The sequence below is a fragment of the Euprymna scolopes genome, chromosome 16 (assembly GCF_053919585.1).
Source record: "Euprymna scolopes isolate OS-2025 chromosome 16, ASM5391958v1, whole genome shotgun sequence".
Classification (NCBI taxonomy): domain Eukaryota; kingdom Metazoa; phylum Mollusca; class Cephalopoda; order Sepiida; family Sepiolidae; genus Euprymna; species Euprymna scolopes.
Window position 1 is genome coordinate 59606580 of NC_136497.1, and position 23042 is coordinate 59629621.

At 31.9% G+C, this 23042-nt stretch overlaps 1 protein-coding gene across 4 annotated transcripts in view; it reads right to left on the reverse strand.

Moving 5' to 3' along the window:
* The window catches only part of LOC145295995 (vacuolar protein sorting-associated protein 11 homolog), a 156575-nt gene that overhangs the window by 15424 nt on the left and 118109 nt on the right, over positions 1–23042 (reverse strand). For all 4 annotated transcript variants that reach the window (XM_080142004.1, XM_080142003.1, XM_080142002.1 and 1 more), the window contains 6 exons: positions 16456–16544; positions 14544–14618; positions 13404–13495; positions 8308–8393; positions 6951–7072; positions 5524–5622 (listed from right to left, as the gene is read on the reverse strand). In XM_080142004.1, the coding sequence (XP_079998130.1) occupies positions 5524–5622; positions 6951–7072; positions 8308–8393; positions 13404–13495; positions 14544–14618; positions 16456–16544 (563 nt within the window). The remainder of the gene's footprint in view (positions 1–5523; positions 5623–6950; positions 7073–8307; positions 8394–13403; positions 13496–14543; positions 14619–16455; positions 16545–23042) is intronic.

The window sequence follows — 23042 nt, forward strand, 5'->3', positions numbered from 1 at the left end:
GGTTTCCGATTGACAAGTCTTTTGGAATATCTCTCTACAGATTTTTTTCTTTGCTGTCTTCATTTTTCAATATAAACTCCATGTTTTTAACTCAGTTTGGAGTTGAATATTAATTTTATTTACACAGCTTCCTCAAAAGGATGCAAAGGAAATTTTTGGTGTTTAAAAAGATTTTTCCTTCCTGAACTGAAGAGCAAACAAAATTTTATCAATCTGCAATTTCAAATTCTGCCTCTACTTGTCTATCCCAAAATGGCGACTTGAAAATAGGTCCATGTGAAAAATCTCATTAGTATGCCCTGTATTTAAGAATTCAGGTGATTGCTCATCTCCCTCTCAGTACATACCAATAAGTCTCCTGTGCATCATGAGTAAGCTGCTGGAATTTGTGTTAAATAAAGAAGTAATCAACCATTTCAGCAAAAATAACCTTCTTAGTGATGTGCAATATGGTTTCTGTTCTGCTAGATCTACAGCAGACGTGCTTACAGTTATATCTCATAGGAATAGGGAATCTCTTGACGGAGGCTTCCTCTCTAGGGCAATTGCTCTTGACATATCAAAGGCTTTTGATAAGGTATGGCATAAAGGTCTACTTCACAGCTATGGTATAGCTGGAAATGTCTTCTCAATTATTAAATCATTTCTCTCTGATAGGTTCATAAGAGTAGTGGTTGATGGGCAGAAATCAGAAGCTCTCAGTATTAATGCTGGAGTCTCTCAGGGGTCCATCCTGGGCCCAACCCTCTTCCTGACCTACATTAATGATCTTCCAAAGCACATCCTTACATCATTTGTATACATTTATGCTGACGACACTACAATCTATGGTACCACATCAAAGACTGTTAATGACCAAGTTCTCTCTGATTCTCTCTCCTCTGATCTTGAGCATGTGGTACAATGGGGAAAGAGAGAGCTGGTTACTTTTAATGCATCTAAAATCAAGCTTCTATCTCTATATCATCTATGCTCTGATGCCAATCTGGCATCAATTGAAATGAATAACTCTTGTCTTGGGGAAGCTTCATGTTTTGACAAGCTTCTGGGCTTGACCTTTACTCCTGACTTGAAATGGAACACGTATATCAAATCCATTGCCAAGGTGGCTGGAAAAATGATGGGATCCTTCTACCGCTCCAGTAGATATCTCACTCCTGATGCAATTTTCTACCTATATAAAAGCCAGGTGCGGCCAACGATGGAGTACTGTTGCTACATCTGGGCAGGAGCTGCTAGAAGCAGCTTATTCTGCCTTGACAGAGTTCAAAATAGACTTTGTAGCTTAGTGAGGAATGCTCTTTTCTCTTCCCTGCAGAAAAGATGTTGCGAGCCTGTCTCTGCTTTATCATTATTTTCATGGCAAGTGCTCAGCTGAGCTTCAATCTATGATCCCTCCTTGCCAAACTTTCATGAAAAACACTCGCCTGGCCAAAGCCACTATCAATAATTTCCCACACTCCTTGTCTGTGCCTAGACCTAAATTTAGATTCCACGAACAAAGCTTCTTTCTTGGAACTGCACACCTGTGGAACTCTCTTCTGACTGCCTCCTTTCCAGCTGACTACAATCTGATTGTCTTCAAGTCCAATGTAAACAAGTTCTTGATGAACCGTCCCCCTAAGTAATCCAAGTTACAAAATTCCCACTACTTATGTTTACTACGCTATAATCATATTGACTAATGTATATCCATTAATCCTTATCTTCAAGTGGGCTCTGGGCCTTGATAAGCAGTGATCCCTGTGTAAAAAAATAAAAAATAAAAAAGCTTCTTTATTGTGTATTTTTCTGCAAAAATACACTACACCTTTACAAACTGTTTTGATATGCCTGCACATATGAGTTTTTCGGATCCATTACCAACATATGAAATTCTCCTGATGATTCTTTTATCAAAGAACCCTGTATTGATTTACCTTTTGGTGCAGTTTATCTTGGACAATTGTCGTTTTACCCAGAATACCACTTGGACAGCAATTGGGCAATCTATAAAGTTTGGACTTTTTCCCCATTTTGCCTTTGCTTAAAATTTCCTTTTTCTCTACTTCTTTTTATATACATATTCTTTCTATTTTACTCCTTCTTATGTTTTTTCTGCATCCCGTATCTTCTCTTTTCTCCTACCATTATTTTTTTATGCTTCATTTTTTCTTCTACACTACTTTTTTTCCCCTATTTTTCATTTCTAATCTAAATGTTCCTAAGTTGGTTTTTATTTGTCTATCCTTATATTTATATAATGCTGGCGTTTCTTCTCTTCTGATGAGAAGCACTTATCTTCGAAATGCCATGGCCTAAAAAGGTTCTTTCCTACTCTATTCTCATTTTCATCCTTATTGATATGATGATGCAATAAAGTTCTACGTAACTTTTATCCCTCATCTTTTTCATTTATAAATTGCTCCTCTTAATCACGTAGAGCCTTTACTATCTTGATAGGGTTGCATTTAGGTTCAGTTATCATATATATATATATATATAAGATAGTTGAATTCAATAACCACATTATGTATTGAAGATGGTGACCATCAATTACATAAATTCAACTAAACAGATTTGCATATTTTGAAAGTATATCGAATATGTAATAATATTCATATGCTTTAAAGGTATCAATCATCAATGCTATCAACATCTTCTATATAACATATAAATCCAAATACGATATAAACTAAAATTCTGACAACTAAAGTGTTAATGTTGGTCTGTGATGAAAAACACTTTAATACTTAGACAAAATAAGAAATACTGAATCTATGTTAATACAATTATTTCAATAAAAGAAATTCATGTTTTCTTCGCTGAAATCAGGTTTTAGCAATGATTCATTTGAAGTGACCTTGATATCAAATTGTTTAAAATTAAGTAAAAAAAAACCAAAAAAAAACCCCGAAATCTTGAAATAAATCTGATACGCAATGAATTTGTGCATATGCATTCACCTATCATTAATGTATCAAATGACCTTTGACCTTCAGGCAGAAATTGCTGGAAATAAAGATTTGTAAGGAAAAGTTCATTTAATTCACGATTAACAAAAACATAGCTTCTGTATTAGTCTATTATCCAACAATGAAACAAAACATCCATTTTCCAATCATTTTTTACAGCCCCCCTCCCTATCCCCAAATTGGTTTGTTACCAAGTATCTCTATGAGAGGCTCTGTCCATCCATCTATCACATTTAAGTTTAAAATAGTACGTTTTAACTGTGTTGAAATGTGTCTAAGGAACCAAGTCAATTTGTCATTATTATGATCAAGTTTAAAATAATATTTTTTAGATGCATCCATTATTTGTCACTATAATATATCAGCAGTAGCAGCAGCAATAATAATAGTAGTATTAGTAGTAGTAGTAATAATAATAGTAGTAGTAGTAACAATAATATCATCATCATCTTATTGAGAGGTTGGTAGTTGATTAAGATTATGTCTGCCATAAATATCCAAGCATTACCTGGCCAATTAATGGTCGAGTTGAAGCTTACATGAATGTAGATTGTGCCCTATTTGATATTGAAGCCACCTTCTACTATTTGAGTGACATTTTGAATGCTAGTGGTGGTTGCGAATGTGCTATCACTGTTCGCCATTATGTTACATTGGTAAACTTCAGGAATTTGCTGGCAACCTTTTCATCTAGGCATATATTCTCTTTAAGATTTGGAGCAAAATCTTTTCAACCTATATCCACTCTGTCATCTTACATGGCAGCAAGACATGGGTGCCAAACACTTCTGATCTGCAAGAGTTTCAGTATAATGGCTGTGCCGTGATTAGGTGGATGTGTGGCTGCAAACTGGAAATAATCCTATGATACTTCATCAGGAAATTTATATTGGTACAATTTCAGCATCTAAGGTCGTTTAACTGTCTACAGCATGCTACCTCTTGCATCAACCTCACAATGCATTTGGATATCCCAAAAATTAGAGAGCTTGCTAGACCAAGGAAAACATAGGTCAAGTGTGTATGAATTTCAAATGCTAGCTATTGTTGAAGAAAGCAGAAAGGAAACTGTCACACAGCTAAAAATGTGTTGGACCTCAGCTGTGACGTAGACCCAACCACTATTTGAAATGTCAACATTCGCCACTGCTTTGTTATGCCAATCTTAAGACAAAATGAGAAAAAAATCGTATGTGCTGGTATTGACATATACTGAATGTAAATGACATTATTACACAAAAAGGATTCAAGATAGAGGCCTTTGAGGAAGGCGAAGAGGAAGCTGAAATAGAAGTGGTTTGATACCCTATACAAAGATTTCAATACAGCCAGACTTATTTTTACTTCCTTTGCACCGCAGGAAGATGTGACACAAAGTCAGAAAGCGTGATTTGTTGAGCCAGCACATGAGTAGTACTGCACTCTGACCCTAAAAATATGCCTGTGCAGCCCTATAGGCATTTCTCAGTTGGGGTGCCTGATACAGCAATAAACTCCTCCCCAAAAAAGTGAAGCAAGGATGGACCTTCTAGAACTACCCAGAACCATACCTCAATCCAACAGAAGAAAGGTCATCATCAGTCATAATGGCCCACTTCTGTTGATCTGATTGCCAAGAATGGAGAGTGACTTTTACAATAACACTGTGCAAGAAAGTCTTCCTTTTAACCAACTCTTTGACTATGTATGATGAAGGGAGAAATGCAATGTGGATATCATTTTGCAGAATAAATGCAGAAGAAAATGGTGAACAACAACAATAATATGTCTATATAATATGCCATGCTTAAGTTTAAAATCTTAGCATCTTTTGATTTGTCCACTGACTGAGGTAAAAAAAGATGAAGTATAGTATTTGAACAGATGATACATTTCAATCCTAGCCAAAAAATTTTGCTATAAAATATAAATTCCATAATACATGGATTTTCTTAAACTATACATACCACGATACCACATGGGTTTAACTACTTAAAATATCTCCAGTGTTTCTATGAATTTTATTTTGAAAAAATATGTACAGATTAGACTTTTTAGCTCATTGACTTAGAACAAGTGCTTTATGCCAAATTGATGGTTAGATATGGTTAAATTTGTGCTCATTTGTGCATTAAACACAAATTCCTATTAATCCTATTAACTATGCATTGAATGGATACCATAATACTTAGTTTGCTGTATCTTATCATAACAAAGGTTTATAGAAATTTACAGCCAGATTGGCCCAGTAGTTTTTCAGAAAACTTCTAGAGTAAATGTGGTATTGTGGTAACTAATTCTATTAATCTCTAACTTATTATTATGGTATGCATTGAATGCATAGCATAATACTTAGTTTGCTAGATCTTCTTATAACAAAGGTCTAGAGAAAATTGCAGCCAGATTGGCCAGTAGTTTCAGAGAAAAGGTAGAATGAATAAAAAAAAATAAGAGAAATATAATATAGACGTGGGAATGATGATGAGTAGGATATCTAAAAACCACCCAAAGAGAATGGAAAATAAAAGTCATGTTGATATTTTATTCTAATAATAACAGTTTATCTCTTAATATTAGAATCTTTACTTACTGTTGGTGGTAAGAATGTGGTTCACACAGGAAATGAACTGATGGCACTTCTAACGGATGGTTACAGATACTGCATTTGGGAGCTTGGAAAATTTTTGCTCTGAAAATAAACAAATAAATAAATAAACTAAACAAAAATAAAATAGAAATTAAGCTAAACATATATATAGAATATTATATACAAGTGCAGTTTAAACGTTTTGTAATTTTTGTATATGTGCTCTTTTTTAATCAGTATTTCATGAGATTGAATCAGTTTACGCCATGGAAGGGGCACTTGCTATGCTTGGTAATATTATGGTATGCTTGTTAATTGCTTTATTTCATGCATTATTGAAAAGAAACACAAATAGGTGTACAACAACATGGTCCTTATTTGCCTCCTCATGAAAGCAAAGTTAGACACAAGATTATTTTCTTTTTTATGTGGGGAATAATCAGCTTCCTTAAAAGGAGCAGTCTGGATGGGATGAAAATAAAATTTGCCACAATCAATCAGAGAACAAAACAGATATTACACTTTTGTCTAATTTTAGAAGGCATTTATCTTTTATGAATTTTAACTGAAATATAATGCTGTTGTACAAAAGATGACAAATCAATTAATCATAGCACAGTAACTAGATGATTCAAGGAATCAGGTGGACTTAAAACTATAGATTCCGAGATTATATGCAACACCATGCCATATCAATTTATGTGATTTTTGGAATATGATGTTTTTGTTTCATCATGGGTATATACATCATACAGATTTTTCTTTATTCATGTTTTTAATATAGGGGGAATTCTGTACAAGAACCCATTTTTTCACTGAGGAGGCACCATTTACCAAGACTACTCGAGGATAACGGTGAAGAAGATTGAATGAAAGCTAGTTGAGGCTTGAAGATGATTAATAGCACAAACTAAGTTTGTGTTGCTTGTGAGAACGATTTATGACAGTAATTTGTTGGTATTGGATTTATAGATGATAAAGTTGTAGTCTGAAGGAAAGCAGTTCTATGATAATGTGTTCCACAGATGGGAAGCCTTTGTGAAGAAACTATGTTCGTGGAAATTTCTCCTGACAGTAGGCGTATGGAAAAAGAACAGTAAATTTATTTTTCACATATCTTATTCTCGGGTATGAGCCAGAATGTTATCTATATATATTTTCAAATATAGTCAACTTAATTTCCTTCAGAAAAAAATCAAATATTTGTTAATAAGTGGCCTGAGAATGGCATGGTTCTAAAGTGTTTCCGCTATTAATAATTGAAATTGCTTCAGTCAATTTACCCAATTAATAAATAAGAATTTTATAAATTTTTTTTTTATCATTTCTAACTGATGCAGATTTTACAAATGTTAACAAAACAAGATGAGAAAAAAAAAAAAACCAACAGACGATTATAAAGAGTAAAAAAAAAAAAGGTTGTTTCTTACGATGTTTTTAACTCTTCAATTTGTAATTTCTTGTTGCATGTGTCTTCTCGGTATTTTTGGATGAGGCGTTGGTCCTCTGTAATTTGATCATTTTCTTGTTGCAAACGCTTCACAATATAATCCTGTTGAGATGGAAACAAATTAAACATCATAATTTGAACACTGATTAATTAAAATCTTGATTATTTAATAAAATGATTTTTACAATTTTAAATAAACATTAAGGTAATAATTTTATTCTATATTCTCATATATTATGTTTTGGCAATGCGCTAAAGATTTTACCATTTTATAAACTAATGGAATACTTCATTTATTGATACAAGCAATGCACAACAAATTTAAAGTGACAGTTCATTCATGCTGTAGTGGAAAGACTGCTAAGCATGCATGTACCTATCTTTTCAATCATTAGTGAACATGTTATGTATGAGTGTATCTGTTTACCTGACCATAATTTTTTATTACTGGTGCGGGAGGGTGTCACCACTTATCAAAGCTTAGAGGCAACTCTAGAATAAGGGTTAATGATTGTTAAATAGATGGTGAAAGAAGACTGTGATGATCAGTAATGGTAGAACTTGGGTAATATATAATTATATAAATTGAGGGCTTTTTACGGTGAGTGAAGCAGTTCACTGCTTTGAATTCTGTCTATTTAACTATATCACTTGCATCATAATTTAAGTGAATCATATTGTTTGCATGAATTCTACTTCGGATACTTTTTTGCAAATAGTATTATGATAATTAAATTTCTAATAAATTGTTGTGGCATTAGAGAAAAGAAATAAGATGGACAAGAGGTACCAATGAGTTGCTAGATGACTGTTTTTGGATTTCTCATTATAACTGTCTGCTCATAGTATCGCAAAATGTCAGTGTAGTGATACAATATGAAAGATCAGTATAATACAAACTATTTCAAAAACCTCATTTGTTTCACGAAATCCTATTTTATCCATTATCCATGACTGATGTCATCAACAAATTAATCTAATATGCAATTGCATTTTCAAAATCCCCAAACTTTGTTTCACTAATTTAACTTTTTTAATCTTTTTTATAGTTTTTTTTTTTTTTTTTACACAGTGGTCACCACTTATCAAGGCCCGGAAGCCACTCAGGGATAAGGGTTATTGCGTTAGTGTGAAGATTTGATGAAGTGTTTACTTAAGGGGGTGGTTCATTAGGAATTTGTTAACGTTGGACTTGAACACATCCAAGTTGTAGTCAGGTGGGAAGCAGGCAGACGGAACAGAGTTTTGATTCAAATCGTTTGTCACTAACTGTATCATGTTATTGTGTTACATGAAGAACTTTGATCTGTTAGAAAAAATAAAAAAGCAGTACTTACCTTTACAACTGAAAGAGTAGCAGCAGAATTGTGGGCAAGGGATTGTATAACCAACAATGGGGAGAGTAGATTCTTTTTATCAATATCTGAACATGTTAAGGACAAAATAAAAAAAATTATATCAACTATCAACATCCTGTTCAAAAATGTTCTACATCTAGAGCCTCAGTCTATCTTTTAAATATTTATTTTTATTTATTATATGAAATTATCATTTTTTTTGTATTCATTCCTTCTAAATGTGTTTAAATAGTGCTGATGTTGAAGGCTATTCTTCTATTAATATTAGGTTGTTTCTTTTTAATGTATAGTGCTGCTAGGATTTCTAAACATTGTGCAGTTATTGTTGCATGATTTTAGTGCTAAAAGTTAGGATTTTCCTGATTGTGCCTTACTGTAATGTTTTGTTGTGCGTAGTGATGTGGTAAGTGCGTTTGTGTCTGATAAATGGTATGCAGTATATCAAGAAAGAGTTGTTGTTGTGTGGCCAATATAAGTACTATATTTTCAGGTTGGCTATTAGGAAAATATTCTGTACTTCTACAGCTTAATCAAAACATTAAAAAATGAAAATATCGAAAAAGGTTATATCCGTTTTGGACTGAAGATCTCTGAAAAAAATTTCACTTAATTTGATTGAGTAGTTTTTTTTTTTTAACAGCGGAAAAACACGTTTTTATGAGAGCGTGTTGAAGTCAGCCATCTTTGAATTTTTTTAACACACCACAAGATATAACTCAATTTAAAGCGCCGACACTCCCTCCCCATCTTTAATTTTAACTAGTTTTTATTCCTAAAAATCGAAACTTTTGCTCGGTATCATGAATTGTTTTTTCGCTGTAAAAAAAAAAACTACTTGATGAAATTAAGTGAAATTTTTTTTCAAAGAACTTTGTTCCATAACGGATACGTACAATATAAACTTCTTTTTTTTTATATTTTCATTTTTAATGTCTTGATTAAACTGTATAAGTACCAAATATTCTTTTAATGGGCAAGTGAACATATATAGTAAGTTTGTTTAGCTTAAAATTAGGTTAATAGTGTTATTGTTTTTCATTATTCGGTTAGATGTTTTAAATTTAGTATTATAGATTGTTAGTTTAATTTTTTGGTGTTTATCGACAAGTTTAGTATATATGCATATGAGATTTTTATTGCCTTTTCATCTAGCATATAATAGTTTATAATTGTTGTGTATTTGTTTTTTTCTAATATCTGAAAAGTGTCATCTTTGTTATTAGTTTTATTTTTTGGTGTCTACAGTTTATATAAAGTTTGATTTGTTGACACAGTAAATAACAACACCATAGCAAAAAAGAAAAACTGAAACTGATTATGAAAATCGAAAGTTCTTGAGAAAAGAACCTTCAGATCTATACTCAATCTATTGTTGATTCCACGATTAAGAAAATAACAAAGACAGAAAATTGGTAATTTTTTTTTTCACTTGTACTATTTTACATAGTTTTTCTTTTCCTTCCTGTTTTAGTTAAGTTTTTCTTACATTCTCTAGTGGCAGGGGGGGGCTCATTTCTGTTTTACTGACCAACACATTTACAGATTTTTGTCTGGGTGTTACTTATGTAAAATTATATCTTATATTCTACTCTTATACCGTCATTGTCACTGCTAGTAATAATATTGTTAGACTGAGCTAGTGTTCAAAAGAAATACAAAAAAAAAAATTTTTTTTATTTAAGTCATCCATAATCATAAAAGGCCTGATTTTAAATAAATGTTGGAGGAAATAAATGAATAATGTGTAGACCAAATAAAAAAAACTATGTATATGTATTACTAGATGTAGCGTTAGAGTTATTTTTAAAAAAAAAAAAAAAAAAAAAAAAGGAGAAGGTAAAAATTAATACAGAAGAGGACAGAGTAGTCTAGCACCTGTCCAGTGATAAATCCACAACGAGCTACACTCAACTGTAGAAAAGAAATGACAAGTGGAAAAGTAATCCAGATTTATAAGTGAATATATTTTGTCTGTTGTCATTTATTGGACAGACTTGCATAACATTTTTTTATAAAGCATTCTTGACATTCCAGATGTTTCATAATTCTGTTTCTTTATCTACTAGTACTACAAATCAATATTATATTTCTCTTAATTTGTCTGTGATACTTTTTTCTCAGAAACTATTGGATCAATCTGGCCGAAATTTTGTATGGACCTTTGCTATGATAAAGTGCAGCAAACCACATATTATGGTATCTGTTCGATGGGGAGTTAGGGATTAATAGGTATTAGTCCCTACAATACCACATTTACTCTAGAAGTTTTCTCAGAAACTACCGGGTTCACCTGGCTAAAATTTTATATGAACCTTTGTTATAATAAGGTGCAGTATACTAAACATTATAGTATCCATTTGATGTACAGTTAGAGATTAAGATGGATTAGTATATAATTCAAAAATGAGTACAAATTTAATCATATTCAACCATTAATTTGGCATAAAGCACTTATTCTAAGTCAATGGGTTATAACTTTTTCCCATTTTTAATGAGCAAAAGTCTAGTAATAATAATAATGGGTTAAAAATTATTGACCCAAATTCCTTTCCGAATTTTCAGAAGCATCACATAAGAAGTATGTCAAAAGCAGTATACCAACATTAATATTACTACTACTACATTGTGTAGAATGAAATGATGATGGATGAGTAATGCAAGTCATAAAGATAAACTTAGATCTGATGACCTCAGAGGAAGATTAAATATGGACAGTAGAGGGTGGAACGAAAAAATTGTTGCCCTAAAGAAAATAACACTTAAACTCTGTTTTAAAAATATTTATTGAAAAAATCAATTCAGGTAACTTGATTATGTAGCAGAGCTGACAATGTAGCCACCTTCAGCCTCAATCATCGCCTCGATATGGGTCCGAAACTGGGAGCATGCCTTTTCCACAAGTTCCAGCCGGAGCTTGGCAAATGATGGTGATCAGGCTGGCTTTGGTGTTGTAGGAGGTCATGTTGGTGATGTTCTAAACGTATGACCACACGAAGTAGTCCAGCATGTTCAGGTCGAGGGAGGAGAGGGGCCAGTGAGAGAAAGGTACAAAGACGTAGCTTTCGAAGTTAAGCCTGAGTCTCTTTAGACTTGTGGACCAGCACTGTCCTGCTATCACATCCAGGGTGTGGCAGCAGTTACCTGACTGCACCAGGGAATCAGCACACTCGTCAGCACATCCACATACACTTTGGTGTTGACTTTCAAGACTTCAAAGAAGTAAGGTGGCATGATATGGCCTTCATTGGTAACCACACCAAACATCATAACCATGGCCAAAAACTTTGTTTTCATCACCCTTCGCACGTCCCTGTTATTCGTTGAACCATTCAGATTTGCATTTTGAGTGCTAGCAATGCTCCTGTTGTCATAACTTGGATTGGTAGAGAGCATGAGTTGTACAGTGGTGCATCTCTGATCTCGCTTGTTGAACATTGTGTCACTTTCAGACATGATAGAAGGCTTGTATTGCTCTTTGCGACTGAGCAACTAGTAGATGATCTTCAACAAAAAAAGAAAAACAGTTTTCATCAAACGGAAATGGAATCATATTGTCTTTTCTAAGGCAACAATTTTATCATTTCACCCTGTAAAGAGAGATGTGTGCAGAAGCATAGAATTTGACATTATGGCCATGTTGAAAAAATGAATGAGAGTTCTTGGATTAGTAAGTGAAAACTGTTGTGGTATCAGGTTTAGTTGACAATGGAAGGCCAAGGAAAACATGAGAGGAAATGATAAAAATGGACTCGAGAGAAACAATAATCAATAAAAACCTGGTCAGAGATAGTACACATGTCAGCATGTTAAACAGGACTTAACTGAATGATGATGATGATGATGATGATAAAACAAAGGGAACCAAAATGATCATGATAAAATAGGCACATAATACCCCCCCCTCCAAAAAACAGAATAATGATACCAGCACCAGCTGGTACTACACAAAATAAGTCATGAAGAATCGAGGAGGATGGAAAGACTAATGAGGGAGAGCACGATTTAGACCTCTACTGGAATGGCACAGAGAGCACTCTAATCCTGAGGAGACTTATACCACTCAAATTCTAAACAAGACCAACGGCTACAATGAATGAGAAATCACTCATAAACAGCTGTTGTGAGAATGTAAAGTAATTTGAAATTGTTTTGGAAAGAAACAGAAAGTACTGAAAATATGAAAAGACCTGCTGTTACTTAGATTTCAGGGAAACCTCTTCCATTGTTGCTCATGAACAATCACCAATAATGATTCATGTGATAACTAGTGAGTAAATAATAATTATAATAATTAGAAATCTAAGAACATTCCACAAATCCAAGGGAATTGAAACTCCCACCGTAAATATGTTAGGAAAATCCTATAATCTGACATTTCCTCATTCCAATCAAAAATAGCATCAATCGGTGCCACAGAAAATAATCATAACAAGTGTAGAAAGCGAGTAGAGAGAGCACCATCCAGACCTCCAATGGAAAGGCATACAGAGAATTGGAATCTTAAAGAGGCTTACTGTCATTCAAATTCCAAATAAAGTCAATGGCCGTTATTCATAAAAAACTAACAACAAACAACTCTTGCAAGAAATGAAACTGATTTGCAACGGTGATCAAAATAGACAAAGTACTTCATATTCCAGGGAACAACATTTGTTTTTGCCAGTGAGCAATCACTGGTAATGCTATGTGAGAATTCCTAATGAGTAAGAAATAATAAACACTATTGGGCAAAATTCTATCTAATATGGTATGAAGATAGAAAGATAGAAAAGATGTAAGTGGATAAAGTCATACAATATTTGTCATGAAGAGTCTCAGGGATGTTGGATGTAAAACAAAACATAAGATTTTTTTAAATTGAATTCAAAGAAGGTGTATATTTCTATGCTTTTTTAAGAGAAAACCTAAATAAAATGGAGAACAGTAAAAAGTAAATTTCTAAAGCTGAATAAAAATTGATCATTACAGAGTATTCACTAATCAACAATTTTGATAGAATAAAATCATTGATGCTATTAACTGCAGCATTTCAGAAGAACACACAAAAAACAATTTTGGTGAATTTCAAAGGATACGAGAAAGGACTTCCATTAAGTAAGTTTTACAATTATCTTCTTTCATTGCAAAGTATGATAAGGCTTGCACCCACAGGTTCGATTCTTGTGTTCTGAAATAAAGAAAAAACAAAAAGAAATGGTAAAACAATTATTACATAATCAAGGTTAAGGTGAGCTCAAATTGAATAAGAAATGGTTTTGTAATGTTAAACTCTTTAATATTTCTAAAAAGAAAACAAGAAAAACAAGCATTTCAATAGCATTAGCTTGGAAAGCTAATAATATAAGTATAGAAAGGGTCGGTATCAATAAAGTTGGAATAGAAAAAGTTGGTATCAATAATATTAGTGTAGAAAGAGTCATATTGATAACGCTGTTATAGTATTGATAATGTTAGTGCAAAAAGAGTTGATATTGATAATGTTAGGGTAAAAAAGGTTAGTATCAATAATGTTAGGGTGATGAGGTCAGTACAGATAATGTTAGTATAGGAAGGGTCGGTATCAATAATTTTAGGATGAAGGAGTCCGTACTGAAAATGTCAGGGTAGAAAGGGTCAATATCGATAATGTTGGGGTAGAAAGGATCGGTATCAATAATGTTGGAGTAGAAAGGATCGGGATCAGTAATGTTGAAGTAGAAAGGGTCAGTATCGATAATGTTAGGGTAGAAAGGCTGAATACCAACAATGTTAGACAGAAATTGTGAAGTTAATTATGTTGCTACTGTAAAGTCATAAAGAAAAACACATTAAGAATCAAACCTGTAATGCTATTTGTATTAAGTAACATTACAAAAGAATCTTAAAAAGAAATAATGAGGCACTTTTTCACGCAGATTTAGAAGCATTCAATAATTATATTATTTCACTGTGATGTATTGATATAATCTAGCCCAATTAAGGGTTCAGTTAGAATTTACTAGAAGGTACCTTACTATGACAAAATATAACTGGAGAATATAAGGGACTAAAGGCTGTGAAAATAGCAAAGATGAAGATAAAAAAAATCGCATAAAACATGTAAAGAATATGAATACATTTAAAAGTATTCTAACAAAATTATATATAAGTGCCTCATAATGATTATGATTTAAACATTATCTTACTAAAGATATTTCAATCACAAAATATTTCTATGCACGGTGAAAACTACTTACCCGAACCGTTTGCAAGTGTCAATAACTTGTTTGTATTTATCATGATCCATATAATAACGCAAGATTTGTGGATACCTGAAGAGAAGAAAAAACTCAATGAGAGTCTTTCATATAACAAGTTTCATTTACAATCACTTCCCCATTAATATATCTTAACTCAACCAATTTGAAATTAGGTAGTAAAATAAGCAGAAATTCCTAGAAACTTAATACATTTTGATAACAAACATGTTAACTAATCACATGATATGATTACAAGTGTTGTTTCGTTAAGTCTGATTTTGTAATACAGAAGCACAAACCACTTAATATTTTTTTCATGTTTTGGTGCTTTGTGAACTTTATTTTTGATGTATCTGTTTTCTTATCATCAAATTAAAGCTTTGTGCAACCTTAGTTGAATATACAGGCAGGCAAGATGGCAACACGTGCAATAGCATTATGTAATGCATAAACTTTGACATAGATACAAAAACTTCTTGTTAGACATCAAAAAGCATCAAGATTCTAAAACATTTATGATTATTTAAGTAGCCATCGCCAAAACTAGAATAATTGATAAATAGTAAAATACTTTTTTCATGATGGAACGATTGGCAAGAAGTTCATAAGTTTCACTAGGAACATGTTTCCTAACAAAATAATGAGATAGACAAGATTGAATGGAAAGCAACTATTGGTTATCAAATATGCTATTATAACTATACTAAACTTTTTAGCTTGTTAAAAACAAGCAAAACTTATAGCCAGTTGACTTAGAATGAGTGCTCTATACCCAATTGATGGTTGAATAGTTAAATTTGTGTTCATTTTTGCATTAAATAATAATCCCTATTGACCTCGAGTTGTGCACCGAATGGATACCTCAATATTTAGTTTGCTACACTTTATTATAACAAAGACTCATACAAGATTTCAGTCAGATTGGCCCAGTAATTATTAAGAAAACTTCTAGAATAAATATGGTATTGGGTATTGTGGTGATTAATCCTTATTAATCCATATCTATGCATTGACCAGAAACTATAATACTTAGTTTACTGCATCTTATCATAACAAAGATCTACACAAAATTTCAAATAGATCAGCCCAGTAAGTTCCAAGAAAAAATCAAACAGACAGACAAATCATGAGATTTGTTGACAAAGTAAAAAAGTTTCCAATTAAACTTTGAGGGTAAAAAAGCTATTATTCCTGCAAAAGTATACAACCTAAATTTAATTTACTCATAAAATTTTACATTATTTATATATTCTGTGTAAGGTACAAGACAATTTAAAAATGCTTTAACAAAAGATGGTCATTCATAATTAAAATGAATTTCACCTCTATCAACAGTTATAAAAGATATATAAATATAATGAAGAAAAATAGATGATCTGTTCTTGCTTATCAGCACTAAAATCGATACAAATACTAAAACAAATTGGAAAGAAAAGTGTTTTACATTGCTGTGTTACAAAACTGAAGATACGAGAAAAGGAATTATAGTGCAGGTGAACACAAATTCAGAAAAATAGATAACAACTTTGGCTTGTTCATCAAAACATTTTTTGTTCTGCTACAATATCTATATGCATTTTAAAAACACTATAAACATGAGTTACACTACGGATCATGTTAGTATGCATTCAACACTGAATGATGTGCGCAATCTAATCCAACAAAGGGTCAGTTAGAATTTACTAGAAGGTACCTTACTATGACAAAATATAACTGAAGTAACTGGAGAATATAAGGGACTAAAGGTTGTGAAAATAGCAACAACTAAGATAAACAAAATCGCCTAAAACATGTAAATAATATAAATACACTTAAAAATACTCTAACAAAAGTATATATATATATATATATATATATGTTTGAATAGTTTTTGTTGTCTGTAAAAAAAAAATTACATGATGATACTTACAATTCAGCTTTTTCATACAAGTAAAGTATTCCAGCCGTAAAGTTGTGCATTTGGCATAAGACAAGCGCTTGGTCGATGTCATAGCCAGACTGAAATGAAAAACAAGCAAAAATATACAAAAGAGGAATAAATGGTTTTCTAGATAAAATGTAGGTGTTTGTATTTTGAATAAGATTTTGACAAAATAAGAGTCCTAAACAGTAGTGACTATGACATCAATTCTGATTATGATATTAGCAATGGTCATTATCCTTGCAACATCCATGTTAACAGTATCATGTTCATTGTGATGATGATATTTAGATCTATAAAAACGAAATAATACTCTATTCTATGTTCTAATCAGATAAAAAATAATTCTTTTTACATTCAATCATTTGGATACAGACACACATATATTAAACAACTCATTGAAAAAAATTTGGGAGTTGCAAAAATAAGATATATCTAAAAAAAAAAACAATTGCTAAGTACATATGCACAACCGATATAAATTCTAATAAATGAAAAAAACATACTGTTCAGATTTCATCAAATTAGGGTAGTCAGATACCCAAATAGTATAACGTAAACTTCTGTGCATTTATTTGAAATTCTTCCATTGAATCCAACACACGTGTATAAACGCACACTATAGAAATTATAAAAAAAAAAAAACTTCCATATTTCTCCTTTCCATTAAAAGACTGGACCTGATAAAGACTGGAATTCTCTGTCGCCTGATGAAATCTTTTTAGGTTGAAACAGTAGATTTATTATCGTAACTAATGGTTATTTTGTTTACCTAAATCGAATAAAATAATATCCCGCTCTTTTTATTCAGCACTATGAATGTCATTAAATCCAATGGATATTTTTTAACTGGATTTTTGGATATTTTTAACCTGGAATTATATATATATATATATATATATAAACATTAGAAACAGTCTATGCGGATCAACCTGCATTTTGATGCTAATACATTTTGATGGAACTGTAACGTGAGGTAAAAAATAAAATTGGGAGGGACAATTTTAGTTACTTAGCTCATTTTACACTCCTATCGGGACATTTCTTCAATGGAAATTGCTCCAGATAAGGCAGGAAGTCACTTGATGTAACAAGCTAAAAAATATACTATTTTAAGGTCAAAAACTTGCCATTGATAAGTGGCAGATGGAATAGATATTGACCCCAAAACAGCAATTCTTCCTTCTTTGTCAGAAACATTGCTCATGGAATGGGAGGACTAAATGACAAAATAAGGAAAGAAAGAATTATGTGACTATATTAGCATTGAAACACTGGTTGATCCACATAGACTATTTCTAATTTTTAGGTAATTATATTTATAAAAGCCCTACTTTGTGTAGAGCTCTTTAAAAAAAAAATTCATGTTATAAATATATTTAAACTTAATTATGTTTATATATATATATATATATATATATATATATATATATATATATATACTATGTACACTACTGGAATTTAATCAAAGCCAACAAAACACCCTCAGTCGAATGGAAAATACTTAAAATTTGTAGTTCACTAACTTCACCTTGTTATTTATGTTTAACAGAGAAGTTTGAGATTATTAGATTTAAGGACAGTGAAAAATTATTAACTATTAAAGTAGAATCGGCTATGAGCTGCAAGTACATTGGAAGCTATGTTTTAAATAAGATGTAAAAAACAAATACCTATTCCCTTCATGGTAGCTATACTACTATGCATAACCCCTCATTCCCAATATCTTAATTAATAAATGAACCTAGGGGAGAATTGAAAAGTTACAAAGTGGCCCTGGTACACCACACACTAATAACTATATTTACTAAAACCGACACACCTTTAGTGAATAACTATACTTACCGAAAAACCTAGAACAGGCTAACAAAAATAACTTAGCTAAATGAAGGAAAGAAGTACCCTCTGCTACCCCTCAACACCAAATGCTACAGTCTAATAGTTAAACAAACTAAAACACAATATGCAACCAACTGGATAAAGGTGAGTGCACTTTGCATACTTACTAATAAAAACACCCAAAAACGATTACCTAAAATAATCTGTGTCCAACATGCTTATAAATAAGGCGTTGATATACACCTATGAAAAGCATTATCATAAAGCAGCATTATACAAGGAAACCAAGCATATAATTGATTTCTAATGGTTTATGTAAACAGAGTGTTCTACCAATACAGACACATCTATGCTATTATGTATCTGTTTGCATGTAAACGGTCTGGAAAACTCTATTGCTATAATGAGGCATATAAACTGAAAAAATATATTATATATTCTAATACTGAGGAAGAAGTAAACAACCCCAATGAAAGAATGACAACCATCGATATTAAGTTTATATATAGAAACAAGAACTTTTGCCTGTCTAATTACTTTGGACACATTAGAGTGAAAAATATAATCCTACGATACCACCATTATTTTAATCATATAAATTAGCCGGTATATTTGTTCACAGACTGTTAATTTAATTATGCAGACATATATTATATTGAAATAAATAAACAAACAGATAAATAAATATATAAATAAATAAGTAAAAACGAGAAATAAATGAATTAGTAAAAAAATAGCAAGAAAATAAATAAATAGAGTTTATCAATAAAATAGATAGATAAGAAATGTGTCACCAGAATAGAATAACCACCCATGAAGTTTTAAAATAGAGAAGCAGCAATGCTGGCAGCAAACACAGAGACAAGAGACTAGCTAAAATGAAACCGATACCTCCCCCTGTTGTGAAAGCCTGAACAGGCTGAATCATACTTCTCTCCTCTTCCCCCCTCCAACCCTTACTCCCTTTATTTACTACAACTCCCTCCAAAAACCTCTACTGTCCACATTCACAAACTATACCCCACCCTCTTTTCTTTCAAAGTATAATCCACACCAGAATGTTTTTATATACAAAACAAATTGAAATTTGAGTCTCATTTCAATGTTTCCTTCTTTGGTTTGATGAGTTGAATCTCTTTTAATAAGGACTCCACCAAAACATGTATGCACATATGTAAGTAATAATGTTTGTATAATAAACAAACAATGTATATACAATTTTTGTATTTACATAAAAAATAATTAAATGTATATATATAAATAAAAAATGCGTCTTGTCAAAAGGGGCAACTTAATGCATGCAAGAGAGCAAAAACTTTATTACTTAAGAAAAATTTGAATATAACAGCAGTGTTCCCACACTGCTATTATTGCTAATAAAAAACAATAACAAAAAATTAAGTATATATATATGAAGAAATAAAAAAAACGGCAACATAAAAATATATGCTAATCATATAGATTTATTTGTTTATTCAATATGGACGTTACATCAATTAGGAGTGTAGGATAAGTAAACTCTTTATATCATGATATTTCGAAGCCTAATGTTTCTCATCGAAAGAGGAGAGAAGATGTTAGGTAACATATTAGAGATTTGACGTCTAACGATAGTTACATCAGGAGCAAAATAATTGGGCGTGAGAGAGAGAGGGTAATACATTGAAATTGTTGGGGGAGGGAAATAGGAGAACTACTGTGATTTATGCGATAGAGGAGGAATAATAATATTACAAAATGAAGATAGTTAAAATCCTAATTCCATGATTAAAAAAGCATCTATCTTCAATCACTTCTCCTATATTCTTCCCAATAGTATAGATGTACTATATATACATATATTAAACACTCAACTCCTACCTCACTATGACATACGCGATATTCATCTATCTTCATTCTGTAATATCAGCTATATTCCTCCTCTATCGCATATATCACAGTAGTTCTCCTATTTCCCTCCCCCAACAATTTCAATGTATTACGCTCTTCTTTTCATGCCCAATTATTTTGCTCCTAATGTAGCTACCGCTAGACATTGCCTCCCTAATATGTTACCTAGCATCCTCTCTTCTGATGAGAAGCATTAGGTTTCGAAATACTTTGGTATAAAGAGTTTACTTATCTTACACTCCTAATTGATGCAACGTCCATGTTGAATAAACAATTAAATCTATATGCATCAGTATATATTTTTATATTCTCGTTTTTTTTTTATTTCTTCATATTCTATATAAGCTCCAAAGCAATTTGTTGAGCTTTGCATTGTCCCAATAAGTCTCCTTTTAAAGAATCGATCTTATTTTTTAACTCCTCCATATATATATATATATATATATATATATATGGAAAAGTTCAAGTTAATGAACTAAAACATTTATGTGTTACCTTGGGTGAGACATGGCCTACTATAATAATATAGTAAGCCATGGGTGAGATTAATTCATATATGATTTTAGAAAAAAATAGATATGATTACATATTCAGGACGTTTCAATACTGCAGTTAACAATAATCCAAATAATTAATAGGTTATATCAATCAGAGTTTTCATACATTCATAGGGTACATTTAAAAGATTCAAAACATTAATTATAATTAAAAAAATTCAAATTCAGTTCCAGAAATAAATATTTAATAATGTTCGTTTATATGCATGTTTCTGAAAATCACTTTTATTGTTAAAATTACATTTAAGTTTTAACATTTAGAGGATTTTTTTCATCAACATATTAAAATATGCACAGGGTGCATATGGTAGTTGATGACATTAGTTTTAGTATAGCAGCATATTGTTTGACTTTGTATTTTCTATATTACAGAATTATCAATGGTAGACACTATGCTTATATAAGAAAGGAAAAGACAATTATGACTATAAGGGCTGAATATATAATAGCAATTTAGAAATAAGATTTAGAAAAATCACTTGATTTATTGTCTACAAAGTTTGTAAAGAGTTAAAGGCTGAATGCTAAAAAAGTATCACCGTTTTCAATATGTAAAAGTGACACACTGATAGCATTAGAAAAGTTGAATTTATTCAGCGATTACAGCACACAGATGGTGATAATCCTATAAGATTCATGAGGTTGATTAGAACACTGTGCAAGGAATAATCTGTCATGTTGTGAACAAAGATATCAGATACAAGTTTGATGCGATAAGTAAAGGTCATTTTATGTCGCTTAGTCATTTTATAATAAACTCATTAAAATTCAGCAGAGAAAGATGTCATTTTCATAATTACATGATCCTTTACACTTATCCTCCTACCTCTCCAGATCTCAATCCTTTGGCTTGGTTGTTTTGTTTTGTGACATATCAACCTTTTTTGTGTTATTTAATGCCAAATCTAGTAATTTTGGAAAAAAAAGTTTTATGCTTCAAGTTCTTTATATCTTCAAATATTTATTCATGCTGTTTGGTTTGGTTGTTTTGTAGCGAAAATTTGTTGCTTTTGTATTTGACTTTTCAGAACATGACTGATGTCATTTTTTATTGCTTTTTTCTTTACAAAAGAAAAGCAAGAAAAAAATGACATCAATGTTTGGTGCATTTTAGGTCAGGAACCCAGTATCTTCAGACAATATGACCTGGTAGCACCAGACAATCCTTTGGAGAACTATGTATGGAACATAGTTGATAAGAAGATTAATGAGTACCATAATCTCTATATAAATAAAATGGACTCATTTTTTCCCGTAAGATTTTGACATTAATAGGATTAAAAATCAAGATATTTCATGCAAATATAATATGCACAAACGGCAGAACAATATCTGAGGTGTGTTATAGGCTTATTATTTCTCAAATTCCTCGATAATCTTAGATTTCTATACTTTTTCTGCTGAGAAGTCACGGCCAAAATCGGTTAAGATCAATGGAAGTGGTAAAATATGTTCTCTCTAATAAATTCCTCCTCCCCCTGCCACCACTTAACACTGTTTGGGGATCGTTCACAAGGAACAGTTGAGAAGAGAACACCGGTTTGGCTTCGTAGTTCTTTCATGTGAAGTTATTTAAAATCACTAAACTAAGCTGCAGTGCTCTGTGGCATAGTGGTTAGCGTGCTGGACAATTCACATTATATTTTCATGTTCGCGCCGACCTACCGTAGTCGTTTTTTTTTTTTTTTTTTTTTTTCCTAAACAACTGGAATGGACTTTTCTTGGTGGCCGAACTGTTAACGTTGCAGATGTTTTTTTTTGTTTTTTTTTTTACACTTTATTTTCCTACTTTTACTCATGACTCCGGGTTTGATCCTTCCTACTTACCTACCATAACATTTTTTAAAACTCCCCTCCCCCCCCCCCGTCCCGGAAACAAACACTCGGGCAACGCCGGGTATCCCCGCTAGTACTAAATAATTTCTAGAAGTTTCCATAGAGCAATATCCAATGTGAACAAGGATCATCTGATCCCAGCATATAAGCAATCCATACTTCACATAAAAGTCACTATCAAAGCTAAACGAGACTTTATTCAATCAAATTACAAAACAATATATTTAGTTCTATTATCAAAAACGTTTTTCAGTAAAAAGATATCTCTTTTTGAAAGTCTTTTTTGTCAACCACCTCAGCAAAAAAAAAAACCCAATTTACTCAGTGACAAGCAATATGGATTTTATCCTGCAAGGTCAACTGCTGATATGCTGACTGCAGTGAATCTATTAATGGAGGTTTTGTTTCTAGAGCAGTAGCTCTTGACATATCAAACATTTTTGATAGGGTTTG